Source organism: Mesocricetus auratus, unplaced genomic scaffold (assembly GCF_017639785.1).
Source record: "Mesocricetus auratus isolate SY011 unplaced genomic scaffold, BCM_Maur_2.0 Super-Scaffold_100023, whole genome shotgun sequence".
In the NCBI taxonomy this organism is placed as follows: Eukaryota; Metazoa; Chordata; class Mammalia; order Rodentia; family Cricetidae; genus Mesocricetus; species Mesocricetus auratus.
Genome location: NW_024429204.1, coordinates 28,095,548 through 28,119,352, shown reverse-complemented (window position 1 = coordinate 28,119,352; position 23,805 = coordinate 28,095,548). Strand labels below are relative to the sequence as shown.

Genomic DNA, 23,805 nt, shown 5'->3' with positions numbered 1-23,805 from the left:
TATGATCTAGGCACTTCCTCAATTGAGATTTTTCTCCCCGCATAATTCCAGGTGGCGCCAAATTGACAATTAACCTGCCCATCATAATATAGATGAGAAACTGAGGCTGGAGAAGTCATATATCCTGAGCAAGTTCCTCACTAAGCAGTTGATTCAGAACTGCTAGAGGGCCTCATCCTAGGAGCGTTGACCTGGACCACGTGGGTGGACAGACACAGGACGGTGGGTAGATGGCTGCTTGGGTGGATCAATGGGCAGACTGAAGGGTGAATGGGAACAGAAGTGTTGCTATGGCTCCCAGAAACGTCCCTGGTCCTACAGAGGCTCTCCCACCAGAAAGCCTTTGCAAAGAGAATATGAAATCGGGGGTCTCTGCACGAGTTGACTCACATGTTGGGATCTCGCCTGGCTTGTTCCGAGTCCCATCCAGCTCCCGGCCGGTCTCATCCACACACCAGCAGCTCCTGAGGTGGAGGTGTGCCAAAGGCGTGCTAAAGTCTGTGTAGGGCCCCGGGTAGCGTCTGAGCTGGCCACTGAGGATCTGCCAGAAGATGTACGGGTGGAGGAGAACGTTCTCCCCAGGCTGAGCCGGGGCTCCCTCCAGCACTGCCTGTGGGACATCCTGAAGGGAAGGGTACTGCGCCAGCACGGGGAAGACGCTTTGTAGGCCAGCCTCATAGAGACGCTGAAGAAAGAGACTGAAGTTTCCAGAAGCTGCTTCTCTATGGCTCACTGTCGGGGTCAGCTCCTGGCCATCGCTGTTCTGAGCGTCCCGCCGTTCATACCACTCGAAGACCTGCTCCGGGGGTCCGTCGCACTGCACGCGCCTCCACTGCCCACTGGTGCTGCACTGAGGGATGTAGACACTGGAGGGGGAGGGCGGCGAGCTGAAGTTGGACAGCAGGGCCTGCACTGCCTCCAGGAAAGCTTGCTCAGCTTGTAACTGGCAGACGCTGGGACCTGGAGAAGAATGATGGGTAGACGTTTATAAACTGGATAATTCAGGAGGATCGAGGTGACTGGTGGGGGACGTCCTTCTGTGCATACGTTCCTCTTATTGGTTGACGAGTAAAGCACTGATTGGCCAGCAGCCAGGCAGGAAGTGTAGGCGGGGCTACGAGAGGAAGGAACAAGGGGAGAAAGGGAAGACCCGGGAGAGACGCCATGTAGACTGGAAAGAGGGGGCGCCAGGTGTTCTCTGGTGAGATAAGGCCATGCAGAAACACACAGATTAGTAGTTATGGCTTAATAATTAAGAAAGAGCTAGCCAGTAAGAAGCCCTAGCCTTTGGCTAACAGTTTATAAATGAATGTAAGTCTTTGTGTGCTTATTTGGGGTGAATTGGCTGTAGGACCAGGCTGGAAAGACACTCCAGCAACAAGTGACTGCTTAACTCTCAGTTGCAGAAACCTTAATAGTCCTAAATTCATGAAAGGCATTCAACCTGGTAACTAATCCAGTTACCGATCTGACCAGAACCACGGGAATGTATGTGTGGTAAGTGTTTGTGCATGTGTGTGTTTAAGACCATGTGTGAACATGTGTAGGCCGGGGGCTGAGGTTGGATGTTCCTCAATTGCTCTATCTTACTTTCCTAGCCGGGATCGCTCACCAACCCCGAACCTTTCCAATTTAGATAGACTGGACGGCCAGTGGGTCCCAGCTCCAGACGCCCACAGCACTGGAATTGCAAATGCACATTGCTCAGCACGGCTTTAGGTGGATACAAGCTGAGACCCACATGCTCGTGCAGCAAGCACTTTAGGGTTGAGTCCTCTTCCCAGCCCAGGTATGTATGTGCACTTTCTCAACAACAAGCAAATATCTCTATTAGCTAATTAGAACGGCTAATATTGTCCAGGTCCCCACGGATACGGCTTAGCCAAAGTAGGTAATTGGTCTATTGACTGAAGCTTACTCTTTTGTACTAGGTTCTGGTCTAAATGGCGACTCGAGGATTTGTAAATAAAATTCCCAACGGACTTACACTGCTTGGGTTCGCCGATTGTACTTTGGGTTCCAGGGATAGCCTGACCTTCTGCATCCACGCAGTAGCATTCTGAGTTGAAGCACTGGACAGGCAGGAAATAGCCTTCACGGGTGCATGACGGGACGAAGAAGCTGGAGCCAGCGGGCTGACCGCCGGCGAGGCGTTGCCTCTGAGCTCTTTGCTGCTCACACTTGGTGGGGCACCTTGGGCGTCCACCGCGGACTCTGGAGCCCTCGAGTTCTTTGCCCCGGGAATCCACGCACCAGCATTCTCCAGCATGGCACTGGATGTCCTCATAGCCGCCTGCAGCAGTGCATGATGGGACGAAGAGCCTTCCAGGTGTCTGTCCGCAAGCCTGAGCACGGAACACCATTTCCGCCACATCCCCTAAGTCCCCCGCTACATCTTCAGGCACAGAGAGAGCGCGCTGCAAGAAGACCAGGAACTCCGGAAGGTCCAGGAGGGAAGCAAGGGATTTCAAGGCATCTTGGTTCTCCTGGAAGTTGACTCTGAAGCCGAAGGTCCCCTCAACCGGTTTACTCGTAGCCTCTGTCTTCTCAGAGACGCTGGAAGTTCCCGGGGCAGAGTCCACTCCCACTGGGCTTAGTTTGGTTAGATCCTTCGCTCTGCCTCCATCCTGGAAGCCTGGGAGACCGAGCTGCTGGAAAAACTGGCTGAAGTTAAAGGTGCCTCTTGTACCAAGGGCTCCCGACAAGTTAAACCGGGCAGCGTTTACCAAAAATGCCCCTCCAAAGAGGTTTTGCTGGAGTCGCTTAGGGTTGGTGGTGAAACGAAGCGCAAGGCTAGCCAGCTCTCGCGAGGGGAAGACGGCTCTGATGGCTTCTCCAAGGAGACCTCCTGACGCCCAAAGCTGTTGGTGCTGCTCCCCAGCCACAGAGCGGAAAAGCCCAGAGTCGACAAAGAGTTCCTTGATTGTAGGTGGGCAGGAGGCGGCCAGTCTGGCTCCACTCGCAGGGACCTGCCTGTCCTCAGAAGACGACAGGTCCTGCTGGCTGACGTAGCCTGGGGTTCCGAAGTAGAGCAGGGACAAGGCCTGCTGCCTTTCTGAGGCACATGACTGACCTTCAGCTGTGGAACAATGACAAACACAGGTATGAGAGCAAGAACCCTCCCTCCGCCATGTCGCCATGCCTCTGGTAGTAAGATACCAAAAGTTGCTATCTGCCTAGTGGACCATTGTTTTCTGTCCACTCATGTCCTCCCTTCTCCCTTGAGTGGCCTCTGAGGGTGACTATTTCTTTCCTCGAAACCTCTCAGCCACCTCTCTCCAGACAGATGCTTTCCTACAGCAAGTCTAGGAGACGCCAGCCCGTTTTCTGAAAACCTGGACCCCCTTGCACTGGTCTGAAAATATTTTGTCTACATGGCGTCCCCAAATGTGAATTGAAAGCAAAGTTTTGGTAGTTGTAATTCAATTGAAAATGGATCACCTAGACTAGGGTGAACTAGGAATCCAGTAAGATTCCAGCAAGAAGAGATACAGGGAAGGGCCATGTGAGGGTCACAGCACACAGACTATAGTGACAGATGCAGCCAGCCGTGAAGCTAGGGAGCACCAGAAATCGCCAACCATCCTATGCAAAGGGAGTATGGATAGCCCTGTTCACACCTTGACTCCTGATTCCAGCGTGGAAACTGTGAGAGAACACATTTCTGCTGTTAAGGTGCCCATTCCTGTAGCTGTTGGTTCTGACAGGGTTAGGAGCCCCGTTAGCTAACAAAACCCTGTTTGTGATGCTCAGCTGCTGTTTCCCAGTTTTCTCTTGCTGGAATTCTCAGCGGACTCTAGCGTATTGCCATAGGCTCCCCCGAGCCTCTCTAATTCCTCCTGAGACCTCTACCGGCAGTGCCGGGAGTGCTTCATGAAGAAATACTTTGCTGTATTGTGATATGTGATACTGAAGGCACAGCGTATTCCATTACTGTCTGATTTCTGTATTGCAATACTGACATGCTGACCCAGCAAGCACACTTAGTGCATCACCGCTTGAACTTCTCAGTCTTTCTGTGACATTGCTGGTGAGACACGGATAGACTCAGCCAGCTCTGCGCACGGCCAGGACGGTCTGGGAAAAGTGTCCGTGGGAGGAGAAGCAGAGCTCACACAGCATCTGGATCTCCTCACACAGGTGGACATGAGTCAGCTCCATCCTGCTCCATAAATCCGCGGGTCTTAGGGGACCTTCTGAACCACCACCCGTCTCTCAGCTTGCGAAAGGAATTCTTTCCTCTTGATTCACACAGATGCCAGAAAGGAAGGCAGCCAATTTCCCATTGTAACCAGGCAACAGGGAAAGAACTGGAACAAGTAGCTCATGTGGAGGTGTGTGTGTGTGTGTGTGTGTGTGTGTGTGTGTGTGTGTGTGCATGTGTGTGTTCTGTGTGTGCCGGGAACCTATATAAGCAAGGAGTCCCCTCAGCAAGGCCATGGAGTCCAGTAATTGACATCACAGGAGGCGTGGAGGAAGGGAGGGCCTGGCCTCACTTCCTCTTCTCTACTTAGATCAACTCCTCCATACATTTAAGCACAGCTACTAAAGACAGTGAGAAAGCGCTAAAAACCCACCCATGCATTCAAGAGAGTTCCTGCTTGCACTAGGGAACCTATGCTTCTTCATTTTCACCTGAAGGCTGCAGGCACAATATTTCATAGGATTTCATGTACCTGGATGATGGTAGCAAACACTTCCAAGGCTTCAGACATCTCTTTTAGGACATCTGTACCCTCACCAAACAATATGAAGGATATCTAACCGGGCGGTGGCGGCACATGCCTTTAATCCCAGCCCTGGGGAGGCAGAGGCAGGCATCCTGGATCTCTGAGAGTTCAAAGTCAGCCTGGTCTACAAAGAGAGTTCCAGGACGGTTGAGGCTACACAGAGAAACCCTCTCTTGGAAAAACAAAGGAAACAAAACACAAAACAAAAGGATATCTGATTTCTGTATTAATGGGACTCCCTGAATCAACGTTCATGTCCATCTACTTTGAAGCCATGAGACTTGAGTTCTTAACTGTTTCCGCAGCTAGCTCCCCTGGTTGAAAACCCTGGTGCTACCAGATTTCTCCCCTCCCCCACACTTCCCACCCTTGGGGCCTTACTGACATGCCCTGTGACAGTGCTGAGGGTTGCACCCGCCCTCCTTCTGCCTTCACATGCGGGGTAGAAGAATGTCCCTCCATGATGTATCTTCCTTCTCAGAGCCACAGGAGTCATTGGCTGAGATGAAGGTGGCCTCTGCTAGCACTCAGGCCTCTGCACTGGCCTGCCCTCGGGGTTCTGACGGGACACGCCCTCAGCTGCAGCCACTGAGAACACCACCTGTGCACATTCACTGTGTTCCCTTTTAACAGGGTCCTGCCCACCTCCCATCCCTCCTCTCTCTCTCTCTCTCTCTCTCTCTCTCTCATTCCTTTTTACCTAAATTATGCCAGCCTCTTCCGGGGCAGGGGTCAAGAGAGGCTCCTGGTGGAGACCACAGAAGAATGGACAATGCTTCCACCTGGAGTTTGGACTTCCGGCCTCCAGACCTGTCAGCTGCTCAGGGAGCTATGGCTGTCCTGAGGGACCCGGTTTGCATTACTTTGTGACAAAAGCCCTAAGAAGTCATGGCCTCACCGCTCTCTCTCCTGAGGACATTGAGGTGACTTTCTAGTTGGTTGCCTCACCTCATGACCAGGCCTTCTCCGTGTTCTAACCCCTTCGCTCACAGTTCTGGGAGGCATAGATTCACACACACACACACACACACACACACACACACACACAGCCCAGCAGGCCTCCCCAGGATGAGCCTCATGCCAGCCTCACTTCCAGCGTGAAGCCCAAGCCTTGGTGAGGACAGGAGTTGTAGCGTCTTGTTCCTTCCTGCCTTTCGCCAAGTCACAAAGTGCACCCCATGCTCCCACAGCGTGCCTTCACCCTCCTTGTAGACTGGGTGTGCAGAAAGTGTCCTTGTGACGGACACTCCGAGCAACTGTCCCCCGTCCTTCCACAGCACACAATCACTCAGTTCTCTTTTCCTTTTTGTGAGCTAGGGGTCCCCTAGTGTGCCATAGGTTCTATGACGAGTTACCGTGTCTGATACAGGACAAAATCTCCGCAGCAAGTTAACAGCAGTGGACCGTCTTCAGTCACACACAGTTTGAAGGACCTCAGGGGACTTTCAGTTGATTAGCGCTCTCCTGAGAGACTGCCGTGAAGCAACAACAGTGACGGTAGCAGGCTCCGAGAGCAAACTTACCACAAGACGGCGACTGCCCTTGCTGCCGAGTGCCAGGGATCTCCGTCCCCTGGGCATCCACACACCAGCACAGCCCTTCTGTCTGGCACTGTATGGCTTGGAAGCCCCCATTTCTGCTGCATCTGGGGACGTGTGGGTGACCAAAGCTGGTGGCAGCAAATTGTTCCACTTCACATTTGGTGGGGCCTGGAAGCGACCACACAGCAAAGGAGGCGTGAGAGAGGAATGTCTGAGCCTGCGTGGGTGCTTGCTGCCCTGGAGTTACATCTCTAAACTTACTTCCCCGTAACAGCCACGTGACCCCAAGAAACCAGTGATTCCATAGCAGACGCACACGGCTGTTACTAGCTAGTGACTTACATCGGAATCTTCCAGAGATGAGTAACTGAATGGCCAGGAAGCGTCTCTGCAATATCCGGTACAGGGTGCTTTGAGTGAACGTGGAAGCTCGGTCCAGGCCAGCAAAAATGGTGTCGTAAATTTCATCCAGTAACAACTCCAAACCTGAGCACATACAGACAGCGTTTCAGGGGTGGGCTCCTCGGAAAAGAGAGCGCTGATCAGGCCAAGCTGACAGCCATCAAAAGGTTAGAGTCTACACCAACAGCATCACATAGAGGCTTCAGGTATGCCCATCCTTTAGACTTTGAGAGCTGTCATTACCTACAAAGTTCATGCTTGAAAACCCGGCAACAGAGTTACATAATAATAGTGAAAACAGCCACAGCATTTTAAGTATGTTTGTGATTTTCATAGGGCCACATCTGTAGTTATCCTTGACCGTACGATGCCTGGTGCAGCCCAGGGGCCATAGGTTGGATACACTTGGAATAATATTCTAATGGTTTACAAAGTCAGGACTGCTGTGTGTGCCTGTGCAGGTGTTTGATAGCACAGAGCAATGCTACCTAGAGAAGGAGGCTGATAACCTGCCCCGTCTGCCACTTGCCCCACAGCAAGGTGGGGACCTCCTTCAGCCTGTAGTGGCACCAATACAAGCATGCAGAACCTCAACAGAGTGTCACGGATGAAAGTTGGCTAAGGCTGTGTCTTATTCCACACCCATAGCGACCTAAAAAGGATGTGAGAAGCTATTTCTGCCTTGAGTGCCCGAGTCCAAGAATTACACTTGATTCCTCCCTACCCATTGCCAGAAGTGTTGCAGATTACCTGTCTCAGCCAGCTCCCGCCCCTGGCTGTCAGCACAGTAACAGTACCCAGACACTTCAGGAAACCTGCTCCGGAAGGAACTGAAGGTCACAAATGCATCTGGAAACCTGGTGGACAGCAAGATGCATGGTCACCATTTCATAAAAGACAAGTCACTTTCCATCAGAATCAACGTGGCAGAGTCCTCCGGCGGGAGACGGCATCTGTGTGCGGCTCTTTCCTACGTGTGATGGCTTGATTTAGAGGTTAGACTCGCTATCGTCTATCTACCAATCAGCTCTTTTCCTTGTTGAGTGGCATTTGGCCAATTTGTGTCCACACACACACACACACACACACACACACACACACACACACACACACACGCGCGTCTTGGAGGACCAGAGGGAAAACAGGTCATGAACACTGTATCAGTTCCCCCAAGAGAGTATAACTGCAGAGTCCAAAGGCTGGGGGCTGGGTTTGCTTCACAGGTACAGTAGACTGCACAAGGTCTCATTTTGTGAGAGCAACTGCTTCCAGGCCTTTTAACATTTTTCAAGAGCGTGTAAAGAAGAAGCCAGATTCTATCACATGAGACATATAAGAAGGAGATGTTTCTACTCCATCATCAAACTCCATGGAATCCAAGTGATTCCACCATGTCTTTCTGTCAGTTGAAGAAATGCTTGTCTTAACCATGCCCAACCTGGTGAATGCTACATAGAGCCCATCTTCTGGGTTCCCATCTTTTCATATGAGGAGACTAAAGCACCGAGAGTCAAACTAAGAAGGTCCTCCCATGGGCGATGAAGTAGTTAGCAGAGAATTTTTCTTTATACAATGCCAGGAGATTTGTGTGTGTGTGTCCTATGGAACTATCCCATTACATTCAAGTGTGTGTTTCTACCTACGTCTGAAAATATAGCACACTAAGTCATTTCCTGTATAAAAAGTTCTATTACTACTTAGTACCTTCTAGAAAAATACTAAAAACTACCTGCATGTCCAATGGCAGAGAAATGGAGTGAATTACAGTAACCCCCCAAATTGGATAAAATACTACAGATGAGAACAAAACTTATAAATGAGGAAAGAGCAAGCATCATTCAAAAGGGACAGGTATAAGACAGCAAATACACACATCATGATCACTACCATGAAAAGCCAGCTCTGGAAGGCAATATAGGGGAACCCTGACCGATTCTGAACATGTATCACACAAGACGCAAGTATCAGTCAACTCGAGTGATATGAGCATTGTATCAGCTGGTTCCTTAACTGAGGCGACTCCAGAGTCCAAAGGCCAAGTTTGCTTTACAAGCACAGAAAGTGCTACAGAATCACAGACCTGTGACCATGCTGCTCGTCTATTATTGTGGGCTCACGGGCTATTTGGGAAAGCATGCTATCACAAGTGGGGTGCGAAAGTAGAAACAGAAAAAAAAATCTCTTTGTCTTGTTCCTGCAGATAGAGGATAAATAACTTTTTAAAGGTTCATTCATTGGGAACGGGGGGTAATTCGGTTTTACAAGCGTCAGCGATAGTAAAATAGTTGCTTCTATTTGTTGAGCCCTGCTTTGCAAATGACAACTGCAAAAGGGGCTCACAATCCGCTGAGTCGTTAATGCTCACAAGATGGCAGGATTACTTTCATATCGTCTTCGAGATGAAGACACTGAGGAATGTGGGCTGCTGTCTTGGCCTAATGGAAGTGCCTTGGATTCACATCTGGTCTTATCCACCATCCGACCCTGCTCTCTGCCAGTAGTGTTTCTCAGTGTGGGTTGTTGGGCTTGGTTCCTGCCCCATGGCTTCAGAGACACATGTCTGTTGTGACATTATTCTGCGCATGCTCAACCCCTCGCTTTCCCTGGCATCTAAGATATGTTGCAGGTACTGTGCTGAGGTCAAATGCACATACCAGTTCCGCAGATGGCTGAGAGGGCCCAGACACCCACTCCAGCAAAAGGCCCAAGATGTTTAAATCGCCCTACATCATAAAGTGCTGAGGTAACTAACTCAGAGGCCCACCTCAGCCCAGAGAAGGTGTCGCCTCCAGGGTCTTTACGTGATTTCTACTCCACCATTTTATAGTCAAAGTCCCCTTCTTGGGGTTCCTGGTCTACCAAGAAGCCAGTATCTTCCAGTGCACTTGGTGAGTCTCTCTTGATCTCTCTGCATCCTGCATACTGAAGGTCTCTCCCTGGCTTCAGGGTCCTTCCGTCATTCCAGGACTATTTCCTGGAGGTCTGTTATCACCGCTCTCAGTGCCTGTGGAGAAGACCTCGTGCCTCTGTGTGTGATTCTCTCTCCTCAGCTCTGTACTCAATGGCAGGAGCTGGGGACCTTGAATCGGCATGACCATGAATCACCCTGGCCTACCACAGTGACTGTCACTATCAATACTACTCAGAAGCAGTCATAAGCACTGTGCAGGGGACAGTCAGACACTCTGCCAAGCCTTTTCCATAGCCTACCTCATTCCATTCTCACAACATTGCTCTAAAAAGAGGATCCGGCTGGCAATTGGGAAAGCTGGGGTACAGAGCCAGGACACCCTGAGCCCACTTCCCAGGGCACCCTGAGCCCACTTCCCAGGGCACCCTGAGCCCACTTCCACTGTTCCTTTCCCAGGGAGAAGGCCAGAAGGTAAGACGCGCACTCGAATAGAATGCGGTTCTTTGGGGCCCTACCTCCAACTGGCCTTGAATCCCAAGTTCTTGGGCCAGCAGAGTAACTAATGATAAGGGTTGGTAAGAAAATTTTGACACAAACCACTAAGACCTTGACAGTGGCACTGGCCAGGCTTCAAGTTCTGCAGGGCTCCCCCACAGCTGTGACTGGGCTGTGGCTAGAAAGATCGAGAAGCCAGAAGAACCAGCTTGGCTACTGCCCGTCGCAAAGCAACTCCTAAGTTTCTGTAGTGAGTAATCGCTTTTCCTCGGGGTGGAAGAGGACCCACCACAGCCAGGTTCGAGCACGGATTGCAGCATTGCACATTAAGACCTCATGGGAGTCTGGAAAATGAGCTGTCCTTGGGTGTCAGGGTTTCTAAGACCTCCCCAGGTGTCAAGTCTGTCATCCAGGCCACATCTGCAAGGAAACCTTCTCAGAGTGAATACTCCAAACCCGAATAGTGGCTTTCCCCTACCAAACACGCTTTCAACCACCTGCTCGGAACGGAGTCACCCTCGCTCTCTTCTCCCTCTCCTCCAGATGGTCTTCCCCACGTTACAAAGTCCTGTGTGGTAAATGTGTCTCCCGTGTATCTCCACTTGCCAAGCACCCTCCCCGTTCTCCATGGAGCCACGATCATCTCCCGCCGAACGGAACCCGGGACTCGGGATGGGCTCCCGGCACCCACTCCGCTCTTCCATGCCCCAGGTACTTCTTTTGAAAGTCTGGGATCTGGTGGTGTTTTTGCAGTGCACTACAGACTCAAATCCTCAACCCACTCCCTGCCCCAGCTTACAATATTTGAGGCAATGTCAGGGACACACAGTAAAACAAAACCACCCATTGCCTGTGTGTAACCCAGCTGTACCCGGCTGTCCTGTATTACATCTGTCAACCCCAGGTGAGCTCAGCCTATTCCACATGGATTCCACAGCTCCTTCCATTGGCCCAAAGGAGACACTGGGCCTGGGGCAGCCAGATCTACGTAAGTATCAGAAGATTCCTGTTTACTCCTGGGCTTGCAATAATCAAATACCCAACCATTCCCATGACCTTCCCAGGCCAGGATCAGCTCAAAGATCTGCTTACTCACAACAAAAGGGAAAGGATCCCATTTCAGAACTGAATGTTTTGTTTGCATTCACAATGAATGCTTGGTTCTCAATTTTTGAGTTTAACTAGACTGCCCTCTCGTGGCCGTAGCTATGAACTGAGCCTCAATCGCAAACGTTCCTTGCTAAGGTCTTTGATACCTCTCTAAACTGGGATTGTATGCAAGACACCGTGACATATGCCGTGGGGGAAGAGACACCAGCCACATAAATACAGGCAAGTGAACGACTTCCTGTGCATCTCTAAAACGTACTATGTTTCCGAGTAATGTCTTCCAGGCTCCATGGCAATATGCCAGAGACTACACTTTCTAGTTACGCCTTCATTAAAGCTGAGATCTACACAAGTCCTTGGGCCACAGTTAGCATTCAGTTGGGCATGGACTGATGAAGCCTGGCTTGCCCAGGAGTAGATGAGCATTCGGAGAGTCGGGCTGCCTGATGATTCTGTGCTCCTGGGTGAGCTAGAATCCAACCTAGAATCCAACCTATGTTTTCTGAAATTGGGAGATGCATGTTCTCCATGGTTTCGTAAGTGGAGTCATGGGAGAGCTTAACAGTGGCCAACAGAGTGCGAGCTTCCATTTCCCAGCTGAGAACACTGAGGCCGGTGAAGGACCAGCGTTAGATGGAGAGAGCACAGGGGGGCAGCCGCAACGGCTCTGAAGCCGGATTGGACAGGAAGCAGCTGGCGGGAGTGAGATGGCCAGGCTCCGAGGGACCCAGGACACAAACAGACAACTCAAGTCTGGATTCACATAAACACGCGCGCACCATCTCAAAACAAACAAACAAACAAACAAAAAACGGTACTGTGAGTTTCGTGGCTTAGGCTGAACGGATGAAATCGCTGATACCGAGTCTTGTGGAACCCTTGCAGGGGGCGATCTAGTGAAAATGCTAAGCCTCTAGCGGGCGGTGCGGCCCAGCTCCAGCTTGTCTGTGGGAGCAGCACTCGGGTCGTGGTCTGCGACCCATCTGGCACGACATGTGGGAACCGTTCTCTCTCACAGGCAAATGGGTCCTTCTGGAAGGCAGCCACACGGAGGCTCAGGTTCTCTCTCGGAATTCACAGCAGCATTCCCACAAGCCGCTGCTTTCTTCTTCTGTGCTCGGAACGGTCTGGTTTCATCTACGGTCTGCACGGCCCCTCACAATCACCGGGTAATCTAGAGCGGCCAGGTGCTCCCTAGATAGCTGGGTCAGGGTGTCTATGGTGCTTCTATTTGATATTTGGTATTTAGACACAGAAGTCCTTTACTGATGCACACACATGCAGAACTCACAGACATGCACGGGCATGTCATAGCCATGATTTTTAATGGGCTCTTTTCCCTTTGACCAGGAGCCTCTTTCTGTCCTCCTTTCCACTACAGACCCGCTCTTCAAATGCCCCTCAGCAACCGTGTGGTCCTTCACATCACCCTCCGTCCCTGGTTCTCTCCAGAGCCAACATGCGCATCTGATCACAGGGGCCACATGTACACACATGTGAAGAACCCTTTGCTGCTGGTTTTTAATAATCAAACCCTGCGCTTACACTACTACCCATCTGGAACTGCGTCAGTATAGCCTGCTTCGGGAACCGCGCTCGCGTCAGATTCTCCAGCTCGATTCTCCAGCTCTGGTGCCTTCTTTGGAGAGCTTATTCAAATGTTTACGGCATCTTCCGTTTAGCCAGCCACTCCCCCTGATTGAGAAGCTGTCACTCTCTCCCTAGTTCTCTGCTAGGATGGAGAAGCATGAGGCAAGCGCCCTGACACGCAGGTTATCACATTCTCACTGGCGTGGTGGGCTAGTGGGCAGAGAGTACACACATGTACATGGCAGGTGGAATGAGAACGGCCCCCATGGGCTGATAGATTTCATTACCAGAGAGTGGCGCTGTTGGAAAGGATTAGAAGGTGTGGCCGGATTGGAAGAAGTGTGTCACTGGTGGGGGCTTTGAGGGTTCAAAAGCCTATACCTCTCTCTCTCTCTCTCTCTGTCTCTGTCTCTCTGTGTCTCTGTGTCTCTGTCTCTTTCTGTGTCTCTATCATTCTGTCTCTGTCTCTCTCTCTGCCTCTCTCTGTCTCTGTCTCTCTGTCTCTGTCTCTCTGTCTCTGTCTGTCTCTGTCTCTCTGTCTCTGTCTGTCTCTCTCTGTCTGTCTCTCTCTATCTCTGTCTGTCTCTCTGTCTCTGTCTGTCTCTCTGTCTCTTTCTCTCTATGTCTCTCTCTCTGTCTCTGTCTGTCTCTCTGTCTCTGTCTTTCTGTCTGTCTGTCTCTCTCTCTGTCTCTGTCTCTGTCTGTCTCTGTCTCTCTGTCTCTCTCTGCCGTTCTCTCTGTCTCTCTCTCTGTTTCTCTCTGCCTCTCTCTCTGTCTCTGTCTGCCTCTTTGTCTTTGTCTCTCTCTGTCTCTGTCTCTCTTGCTCTCTGTCTCTGACTGTCTCTGTCTCTGTGTCTCTCTCTCTGCCTCTCTCTGTCTGTCTCTCTCTCTGTCTGTCTCTCTGTTTCTCTCTCTCTCTGTCTCTGTCTGTCTCTCTGTCTCTCTGTCTCTGTCTCTCTCTCTGTCTCTCTCTGTCTCTCTCTGTCTCTGTCTCTCTCTCTGTCTCTCTTTGTCTCTCTCTGTCTCTGTCTCTGTCTCTCTCTCTCTGTCTCCCAATCAGGATGCAGCTCTCAGCTACCGCTCCAGCACCTGCCTGCACGCCACCACTCTTCCCATCACGATGACAATGGACTAAACCTCTGAAACTGCAAGCCAGTCCCCAATTAAATGCTTTCTTTGATGAGAGTTGCCAGGCATGGTCATGGTGTCTCGCCACAGCAATGGAACACTGCCTAAGATGATGCTATTGCAATGGCAATAGCTATTCCCAGATGACATCTCCTTCTTAACTCTCCACCGGGCTGCATGTAATGCATGACACTCCTAGATCCTGGCACCTACATGAGCTTGAAGAGCCAACGGCTCCCTAAGCGCCTGCCCGCAAAGGGACAGACCTCCTTACCTGTTGTAGCTGTGGATCAGATCAAAAATCATCATGTCTGTGGTGTTGACAAACTTGCACTGGACAGCCATGAAGTCCCCATCTGCAGAGCACTGGGGTGGCGACTTGTCTCCCACCCCGTGGAGGAGACGGCGGTTTCGTATCTCACAGCTCCTTGGACCTAAAATTTTCATGCAAAGCTGTTCAGTTCTCATGGATGGGGAGGTACCTACATCAAGATGCCTGCACTGATGCTACCCATGCAACCCGTGGAAACCCCCCGAACAGCATCTGGGCTTGTAGCTGTGTACATTCACACACTGTGTGACACCTCGAGAGTCAGGCACTCTCTGTGTCAGCAGGCGCGTGATTTCTGTGAAGGCAAACGACGGCCCACTCAGGGATTCTGGTGCCCAGGACAGTGACACTTACACCGCGTTGGCCGCCCCAGCTGGCGGGTGCCGTACACCTCCATGCCCTCTGTGTCCACACACCAGCATTGCGCCTGCCACAGGTCACACTGCACGGGGGCATAGTCCCCGGAGCCCTGGCACTGAGGGAGGTAGGGGGCGTCTGTGCTGTTAATGTAGCTGCTCAGCAGGATCCGCTGCCTGTGTAGCTGGCAGAAGGACAGACCTGGAGGCACAAAGACAAGCATCAGAGGGGGAGGGCTTTGGGGAGCACATGGGACCAAACCCAGGAGGGCCTTCCTTCCAGAGGGACACTCAGCCAGACACGCAGAAGGCTCTGTCGTTTGGGGAGCTGAGGCAGAGTGGGGTGGCTCTCACTAGCTCCTGGGCACCACAGAGGAGTTTCTGGTAGGGTGGGGTGGCTCTCACTAGCTCCTGGGCACCACAGAGGAGTTTCCGGTAGGGTTGCCAGAGCCTCTGAATCCGGATTTCTGTGTGAGCTGCCCATGTTGCCAGGGAAGCTGCTTCACTACTCTGAAATTCTCTCTCTCTCTCTCTCTATGAGTGAGAAGACAGCTGCCTCACCCTGGATGTGGTGTGTGTAGGGAGGAATCCCTCTGCTTTGGCTCCTATGGAATAGCTAGCATGCACCAGGTTCTCCCTTCGCTTTGTGGATTGGGGCTGGGTGTGTGTGGATCACAAAGGATGGGTGACTTTGGTTAAGGTGATGATGTCAGAGTGTGAAGGGCCGTCATGGTTTCCAAAGCAACCATGCTGGCCTCATCAAACCAAAGGCCCAGATGAAGCTTTCATCTATCCACTGAAAAGGAACTTCCCTTTGAGCCTTGCATTCACCGTTGGACAAACATTGCTGAGATCTGACCTGGCTTCATAGCCCTCCAATGTGTACTGGCCGTAACTGACTCAGTGCTGGGCACAGCAGCCGACTCATGGGAAGTCCTTGCTGGCTACGGGCCAGGCTTGAGCATCTCATATGGTTTTCATAGTGATCTTTGAGAAACTGGACCTCCTTGGTACTCAGTGAGGAGGAGCCAGCAGCCCTTAGGAAGACTTGCCCAGCTCATTTACTTAAGCCCATTCTTGTCTCTAGATGTGAGGAATCCCAGTGTAAGGGTTGCTGACCACTGGGTGCCCCGTTGTTACTTACAAGCTTTTGGCCTCCCCAGCTGCCTGCTGCCAGGTACTTCCCGCCCGTCAACATTCACACACCAACAGGATCGGCCATCATTTTGGCATTGAACTGTCCTGAAGAGAGACATATGACATGATACCATCAGGGGTTTCTGAAGCCACCACATTCTGGCTCTAACTCAGTGAGACCAGGTGTTACAGGAGCTTCTTGGCCCAGCTGGTCCTGTGGCCCTTGAGTCCCAAATAAACACACAGATGCTATATTACTTATTAAACTGTTGGCTGGTGTCTAGGGCTTCTTGTTGGCTGGCTCTGTTTTAACTATTAGCCCATTTCTATTAATCTATGTATTTCTACATGGCCTTGTCTTACTGGAGAATACCTGTTGTGTTCTACTTTCCTGGGCTCCACATGGAGACTCTGTGGAGGGCTCCATCTGCCTACCTTTCCCAGAATTCCCCTTGTCTCCTAGTCCCGCCTATCTTCTTGCCTTATTGGCCAACAGTGTTTTATTCATCAACCAATAAGAGAAATATATATATACAGAAGGACATCCCCCATCAACCAGGGGCTAGCAAGTCACACAGAAAATCCAAAATTGTGATCAGACAAGGCCATGGATTGAATCCCTAGGGCAGGGGAGGCTACACTGAGAGCTTCAGGATAGCCTGGGGTAGAAGTTGTCTGGGCAGGGAGAGGCATGTCAGAGTGTGAAGAGCCGTCATGGTTCCCAAAGCAACCATGCTGGCCTCATCAAACCAAAGACCCAGATGAAGCTTTCATCTATCCACTGAAAAAGAACTTCCCTCCTGGGGTCAAGGCAGGCCCAAACTTCAGTGGGGGGAACATATACAAGGCTTTCAGAATGGGGTGCACACACCCTACAACCCTGAAATTCCCAGAGGTTCCGGAGAGACAAGCAGCAGTGTTTGCTTGAGGAGTGCTAGAGTAAGGAAGCAGGGGCAGTATTTCACAGCTAGAGATTAGGCCTCATCACGTGACTGCGCAGGGGGTGGGGTGGAATAAGGCCTCTAGATCCACAGGGAACAGGAGTGGGGACCCTAACCTGGCTCTACGTGGAGGAAGACAATCCTAAGGGTGTCTTGGGATGTGTCAACAAAGGCCCCTTTCAGAGCAGAGTTCCCAGGGGAGAAGAGTGGCCAAGCGGCCCAGGGAAGCTAAGAAAACAGGGTAGGCGAAGGAACATGCAGTTTCCTGCTTTGCCTGCCAGGGAATTAGAGAGTAGGTGCCTAGGAGTAGTACCCTTACCTCTATTGGGCCTTTGCTAAAAGGCCTCACACATTATTCTGTGAAGCAATAAACACAGCTCCAGCAACAACTGAGGGGCCGTCAGGGGCTCTCTCCAGCAGACTGTCTTTCCGGGACAGAGAAGGGGCCCCTCCTAACAACAGCACGGCTAGCCATCTCCCAGGAACTGGGTGGGCAGAGCTGGGACACAATGAGTTCTTTAGAGCATTTTGGGTTCCTGGAGCTCCTACTAAAGCCATCCTTACCGGAAGTTCCCATCTTCAGAGCACTGTGGGACATATTCATCCTGCTTCAGAAAGGCCTTCTCCCTCTGCAGCTCACAGGGGCGGAGTGGCTGCGCATCCACCTGGTACTCTACGTGAAGGGAAGGAACACATGAGGGGTGCAGGCCAGGTCCCCGTCACACAGACGACAGTGCTTCAGATACAGACACGCAGCCTTTATATTCCTAGGGTTACTTAGCGCTAACAGCCATTCATGCCATCCCCAGAGCAAGATGAGTTCATTTAATCACCTCCTGGGAGGTGATGGGAATATCTCCACTCTCCCAGGGCATCAAGCCATGGGCTCCAGTGAGATTATACCTTATGAAAAAGGACTCTTGAGTCAGCTTTGGGGTCTTTATGTGCCTGAGTCACTGTGGGTTAGGATAAAACACCATCCATAAGTCTGGAAGTTGGTCTTGCCGTCACCAAGTCATGCTTGTGGGGTAACACCCTTCGGGCTCACAATGCAAATGTCTCTTATTTGTCACTGAAGACCCACCCGATGGCCTGATCTCACTCAGAAATCACAACCACCTCAGGAGCTAAGTGTACATTCATTGCACACCCTCCCCACCCCGTGTGTGTGTGTGTGTGTGTGTGTGTGTGTGTGTGTGTGTCTTCCTCACTAATGTCTCTATGTTTTACAACAGGGTCTCTCATGGCACCTAGGGCCCACTGGTTGACTAAACAGATTGGTAGTGAGCTCACTGGATCCTCCTGTCTCTGCTTCTTCTAGGCCTGGGGTTACAGATACACACCACAGAGCCTGGCTTCTATGCGGATTCTAGAGATCCAAACTCAGGTGCTCATAAACACACCCCAAGGAGATGCCCGGCCAGCTGAGTCATCTTCTTGGCCTCGCTCTGCTTGATTTTACCAAAGTAACTGAAACTTGAAAGTCTGTGCACAGCTGAATAGACATTTTGCTGAGCCCAGTACAGAGTCTATCTAAAGCCATAGGGTGATCTATCATGTTTGTTGCCTGCTTTAATCTTCTCAAACACTGGCATGGCTGGGATATTCTTTGGACTATCCGAATATATATTAGAAGTATATGAAAATGCCAAAAATATGAGGTAAGGGTGAGATAAGGGGAAGCTATGACTGACTTAGTTTATCACTACTCCACCAATTCCTAGTTCTGGAATCTCAGAGAACACCTCCCTGAACTTCTTTTCATCTAAACAGAAAAGAGCACATATCTAGCATTTGTGACGTTGGGTGAGACCAGGCATGCCTAGGGGCCCTCCCAGCACCTGGCTGAGTCCCACGCCTAAAATTCTCCCCTCAAACCCATGGCTTCAGCCTTAGAACTTACCAAAGATGTTGGCTGCTGCCAGGCAGACGGAGCCCAACAAAGCAAAGGCCCACAAGACCAGGGCCATCTTCCTGCCCCCTCCTGGGATAAAGGGCTAGGACGGTGTCCTGCTTGAGTCCCCTCGTCATGCAGCCTTTATAGCACAGAGAGGAGTGCTGCTCTCAAGTTCAAGGACACTTGGCAGGGTAGCAGCTTGGTTTTCTCTGCCAGTCACAGCAACGCCCTCTACCTGAGTCTGCCCCCCTCGGAATACTCAAGTGGTCAGGAGCCTTGTCCCCACTCCAGGCTGTGGGGACAAGAAATGGGAGGGTGACACCAAAGTACCTCTTTACAGGCAAATGCCAGAGTCCTGTACCCTTAGGGGCAACAGAGTCAGATTGCACTTTTCGAAGGACAAAAATCTCTCCTCTTTTCCTCCTGATTCTCTCTCTCTCTCTCTCTCTCTCTCTCTCTCTCTCTCTCTCTCTCTCTCTCTCTCTCTCTCTCTCCTTCCTTCTTCCTTCCTCCAGCAGTGTCTTAGAGCCTATCATATGTAGACACTATTCTAGAAAATGAAGCCATTGGCAGAAAACCAGGAAATTCTGCCCTCATTAATGTCGAAGGTGAGAATTGTCCTGAAGGAAACCAAGACTACCTCACATACTCTCACGAGCATCATGAGCACACACGCATATGCACACACCTTTCTCCAGTCACTTTTCTGGGGTCTACACCTTGCCGACTGAGCAGAGGTGAGGACCTCTCACACATAAGGCCCGTGTGTCTCTGTGGTTCCCCTCAGTGTCAGCTTCCCTCCTTCCCAGGTGCCCCTGCGTAACCTATGAAAGCGAGCCTGATCCCCCAGCCCCAGGCTCTGCCTTAGAAACACCGCTGAGCAGACAGTGGCCACACCTGCTTGTCTTCAGGGTCTCTTCCAGAGAGCAAAGGAAGAACTGAGGCGTGTGGCTCGCCCGTGCCGTCACCATTGCCATTATTTCTCAATGTCAAAGGGCATCATCGTGCCAGACATCAGTGTGTCACAATGACAAATACACAGAAGAGGGCAGAGGGCAGAGGGCAGAGGGTGGAGGAGGAAGACGTTAGAATCTGAAGAACACTGTCCTTAGCCACAGGAAGGAGAGCTGGGGGAGGAGGGCAAGCCTCCACTGGACAGAAACCACGGGTGAACTCTGTGCTGGATGGCTGCAGAGACCAGGCCGGTTAGCTCTGGCTTACTCAGTTTTAGACATAGGTGCACCCCGCCGTTGGCAGCTGTGCTCGCTGGCCTGGGCTGCCATCACAGAGTATCAAGGAGGTACACAGTGGACACGTCTCTTCTCAGAGTTCTGGGGGCTGCAAGGCAGAGAGGAAGGTGCCGTGGTTGGTTTCTGAGGCTCCTCTCTGTGGCTTATGGGTCACTGGCCAAACTCTGTCTTCATGTGGTGTTTCCCCTCTATATGCCTGGGTCCTAATCTCTCCCGAAGATGCCAGCCACGTTAGGTTAGGGACTACCTTAAAGAGTCTTATTTTCATTTAGTTGCTGTATCAAGATCCTGTCTCCAAATATAGCTGGACTGAGCTACAGAAGGCGGACTCAACGTGGGAATTTGGAGTTTGGAGTGCACAAACCATCCCCCAACACCTAAACATGTTCTCGTTGGAGATGCGAACAGAGTGTGGGGCTAGGACAGGTCAGAAACCTGCTCCTCGACACCTTCCCGGTGTCTGCACTTACTCCTTAGCCTCCATCCAAGCCTCTCCACAGAGCCAGGTTCCCTCTCCCTGGATGCTTCACAGACTGTTCTACTTCAGATTCTTCCCCCGCTGCCGCCGGGCGGAGGTTTAGTTATCATTGTCGGTCTGGGCTCCTAGTCTTCTCTCTTCACAGTGAACGGCCCTCAGACCCCAGCAGGCAGCCCCCATTCCCCGCCTTTCCTTTCTGCGTCTCTGCGTCCTCACAGCTCAGCTGTAGACTAGCAAGGTGGACCAGCTCCTGCCTGAAGCTCACGGGGTCTCCTTGACCAGCTGCCGAGGCAGCCCTAGAAACTATCAGATAGTTCCACCCTCGCTGCCGGGGCTGGAGACTCACTCCGGGATGCTCAGAGATGCTAAGTGCAGGGAGATCCAGTCACCCTGGGAGGTTGCAAAGAGGACAAATGGCGAAGGCATTTGCTCCTGCAAAGATGTTTCAGGGCGCTGGGTTGTGTGTTCCAAAAGGAACCCAGGAGGAAGAACGCCACTGCCCAGACCCTGCTGCTGGTGCTGGAGGGGCCCTGGTGACCCCGGGCTCTGGAGGCCACCAACGCCTTTCCAATGGGGCAGCAGGGTCATCACAGCCCTGTGCACGGACCATTTGCAGAGTTTTCGAAGCAGATGTGTCTCTGGCCTTCCGTTCCTCCTTCCTTGTACCGTGGCCCAGGTTGGTCAAGGCAGGCCGAGTGCTTAGTCACTGTGTCTGGCTCTGGCTCCGGGAGGGAAGGTGACAGAGACCAGATCCTCGCTGGGGTGGGTGGCTCTGCTCCAATGGGTCTAGCGCTTGAGCGGGTTTTAGACATGGGCCGTGGAGCAGGGTGAAGAGGGCTCTGGGGGAGAAGGACGGGTACTCTACGCCCAGACTCGCTTGAGAGACTGCTGAAGTGGGTCGTGTGAGCTCAGGACCGGGCAGAGCAGTGCGGGCTTCAGTCCACACCAGAAGAGGGTTTCTCTCCACCCGGGCAGTAGAGCAGAGCATTCCCTCACCGTCCCCCATGTGAAGCTGTCTCCTCACCATGACTCAGCTCCTCACCCCTGCGGCACCTTTACTCACTGAGACCCAGAACATGGCTTCCATGGTAACTCCACGAGCTTCCATTTCCAGCTGAGACCTCCATCACCCTGGCGGAGGGCCCCTCCTCACTGGCACATGTAGCAGTAATTCTAATCGGTCTTAATTCTGAAAACCCAGAGACAGACAACGGGTTTGAAGCAAGACCAGAGAAGCAAAGAGACCAGCCACTAGAGAGTTCTCACCTCTACCAATGCTCAGACCAAAGGGTGATCCTGTCCTCAGACTGCATCTCCAGACAGCATCTGTCTCCACCCAACCTCAGACTGCACTGAGCTCCTGTCTGCTCCTGCCTTATATTCCTCTCCAGTGCTGGGATTAAAGGCATAGGATCCTAAGTGCTGAGATCGCCTTCCCCACATCCTGCAGGACCAGGGCATGTCCCTGTGGTGCCAGTTAGGACTGGGGAGAGAACACCCTGCGCCTCCCACCAGGAAGCATTAGCAGAGGGCAGAAGAAGGCTGAACTCGTGTGCCCACCCTCTGCTAGACTACTGGAGACTGGAACAAGGAATTCAACTGCAGTCTCGCCAGACAGTAGAGGCTGTGCTCTTCCCCACTGAGAGGGTGGAGAGGGAGTCCTCCTCACCAAGAAAAATTAAATGACTCATTTTCTTCAAGACCACACAGATTCGGTTAAAAGAATTGTTGTGCCAAGAATCAGGAATACCTTAACTTGCATTTAAAAATCAAACCAACACTGACCATATGTTGGCACTGTTTGAGCTGTCTCAGGGTGATATGGTTATAAGTGGATTAACACATGTAAGATGCACATTATGAATGTCTGCTTCTGCCTACTGGATGAAGGCTCTAGGATGGCATATAAGGTAGTCATCAATCTCATTATAGGGGAAGGGTATTTAAGCTAACGTCTCCACTATTGATTAGATTCTTAGTTGGGGTCATCTTTGTAGATTTCTGGACATTTCCCTAGTGCCATATTTCTCTTTAAACCTATAATGACTCCCGCTATCATGGTATCTCTTTTCTTGCTCTCCTCTATTCTTCCCCTGACTCAATCTTCCTGCTCCCTCATGTCCTCCTCTCCTCCTCTTCTCCCCTTCTCTTTCTCCTAACTCCCTCTCCCTTCCCCCCCATGCTCCCAATTAGCTCAGGAGATCTTGTCCCTTCCCCCTTCTCTGGGGGACCATGTGTGTCTCTCTTAGGGTCCTCATTGTTTCCTAGCTTCTCTGTGGTGTGGATTGTAGGCTGGTAATCCTTTGTTCTATGTCTAAAATCTATATATGAGTGAGTACATACCATGTTTGTCTTTTTGTGACTGGGTTACCTCACTCAGGATGGTTTCTTCTAGTTCCATCCATTTGCCTGCAAATTTCAAGATTCCATTGTTTTTTCCCCCATTGAGTAGCAGAAAATTGTGTAAATATACCACATTTTTTTTCTATCCAGTCTTCAGTTGAGGGGCATCTAGGTTGCTTCCAGGTTCTGGTTATTACAAATAATGCTACTATGAACATAGTTGAACAAATGTCCTTGTTGTATGAATGTGCATCTTTTGGGTATATGCCTAAGAGTGGAATTGCTAGATCTGGTGGTATACTGATTCCCATTTTACTGAGGAACCACTGATCAAGGGAGAATTCATGGACCCCAAACTGATAGTTGGGAAACAAGCATAGGACTCTTCCAGACCTCCTGAACAAGAATGTCAGTTTGGAGACCTGGGCAATCTATGGGGCCTCTGGTAGTGGATCCATATTTATCCCTAGTGTATGAATGGACTTTGGGAGCCCACTTCAAATAAAGGGACATTCTCTCAGCCTAGATACATGGGGGAGGGTCTAGGCCCTGCTCCAAATGATATGACAGACTCTGAAGATCCCCCATGGAAGGCCTCACCCTCCCTGGGGAGCAGAAAGGGTATGGGATAGGTGGTTGGTGGGGGGGCAGGGGAGGAGGGGAGGGAAAGAAACTGAGACTGACATGTAAAATAAGCTTGTTTCTAATTTAAATTTAGAAAAGGAAAAAAAGATGCACATTATGACAAATGACACACAGTAAACACTCAATAATATCTTCTTGGGAATAGAGGTTTGTGATGGTGGCAGCCCAATCAGTCTGATTAGAGGCAACTTTCCTCCCCTGTGGCCTCTTGATTTCTGCTTCCTCTCAGAACCCCCTGTGCTACAGTGAAGATGGATGTCCCCAACAATGTTTATCACACTAGTTCCATGTTCCATGGTAGCTGTTGCCGTGGATTTTGGCTCTAGAAGTTTTATGACCTTTAGAGAGCTTAACCTCAGGAATCCCTCCACATGTTCTTGAGTGTTTTAAGTAGTGGCACCACTCTCAGATCAAAGACTCTTCTGAAGACAAACACTGGACACTCCTAAAGACAGAGCTCCCCGCCCTCAATCTACAGGAAAAGGATGTGGCCCTGACATCTTCCTTTTCATCGTGGTTC

The 23,805-nt window shown here is 51.2% G+C and overlaps 1 protein-coding gene across 6 annotated transcripts in view; it reads right to left on the bottom strand.

Annotated features, from left to right (window-relative positions):
- Positions 1–18,698, bottom strand: part of Tg (thyroglobulin) — a 182,412-nt gene extending 163,714 nt beyond the window's left edge. For 3 of the 6 annotated variants that reach the window (XM_040730645.1, XM_040730647.1, XM_040730649.1), the window contains exons 1-10: positions 18,576–18,697; positions 17,237–17,345; positions 15,739–15,836; positions 14,593–14,796; positions 14,182–14,341; positions 7,424–7,530; positions 6,614–6,757; positions 6,254–6,439; positions 1,988–3,079; positions 391–960 (exon numbers count right to left, since the gene is read on the bottom strand). In XM_040730645.1, the coding sequence (XP_040586579.1) occupies positions 391–960; positions 1,988–3,079; positions 6,254–6,439; positions 6,614–6,757; positions 7,424–7,530; positions 14,182–14,341; positions 14,593–14,796; positions 15,739–15,836; positions 17,237–17,345; positions 18,576–18,642 (2,737 nt within the window). In that variant the 5' untranslated portion in view covers positions 18,643–18,697. Of the gene's footprint in view, positions 1–390; positions 961–1,987; positions 3,080–6,253; positions 6,440–6,613; positions 6,758–7,423; positions 7,531–14,181; positions 14,342–14,592; positions 14,797–15,738; positions 15,837–17,236; positions 17,346–18,575 lie in introns of all 6 variants that reach the window. The other 3 variants (XM_040730646.1, XM_040730648.1, XM_040730650.1) reach the window with 2 other exon arrangements.
- Between the last annotated feature and the right edge of the window lie 5,107 nt (positions 18,699–23,805).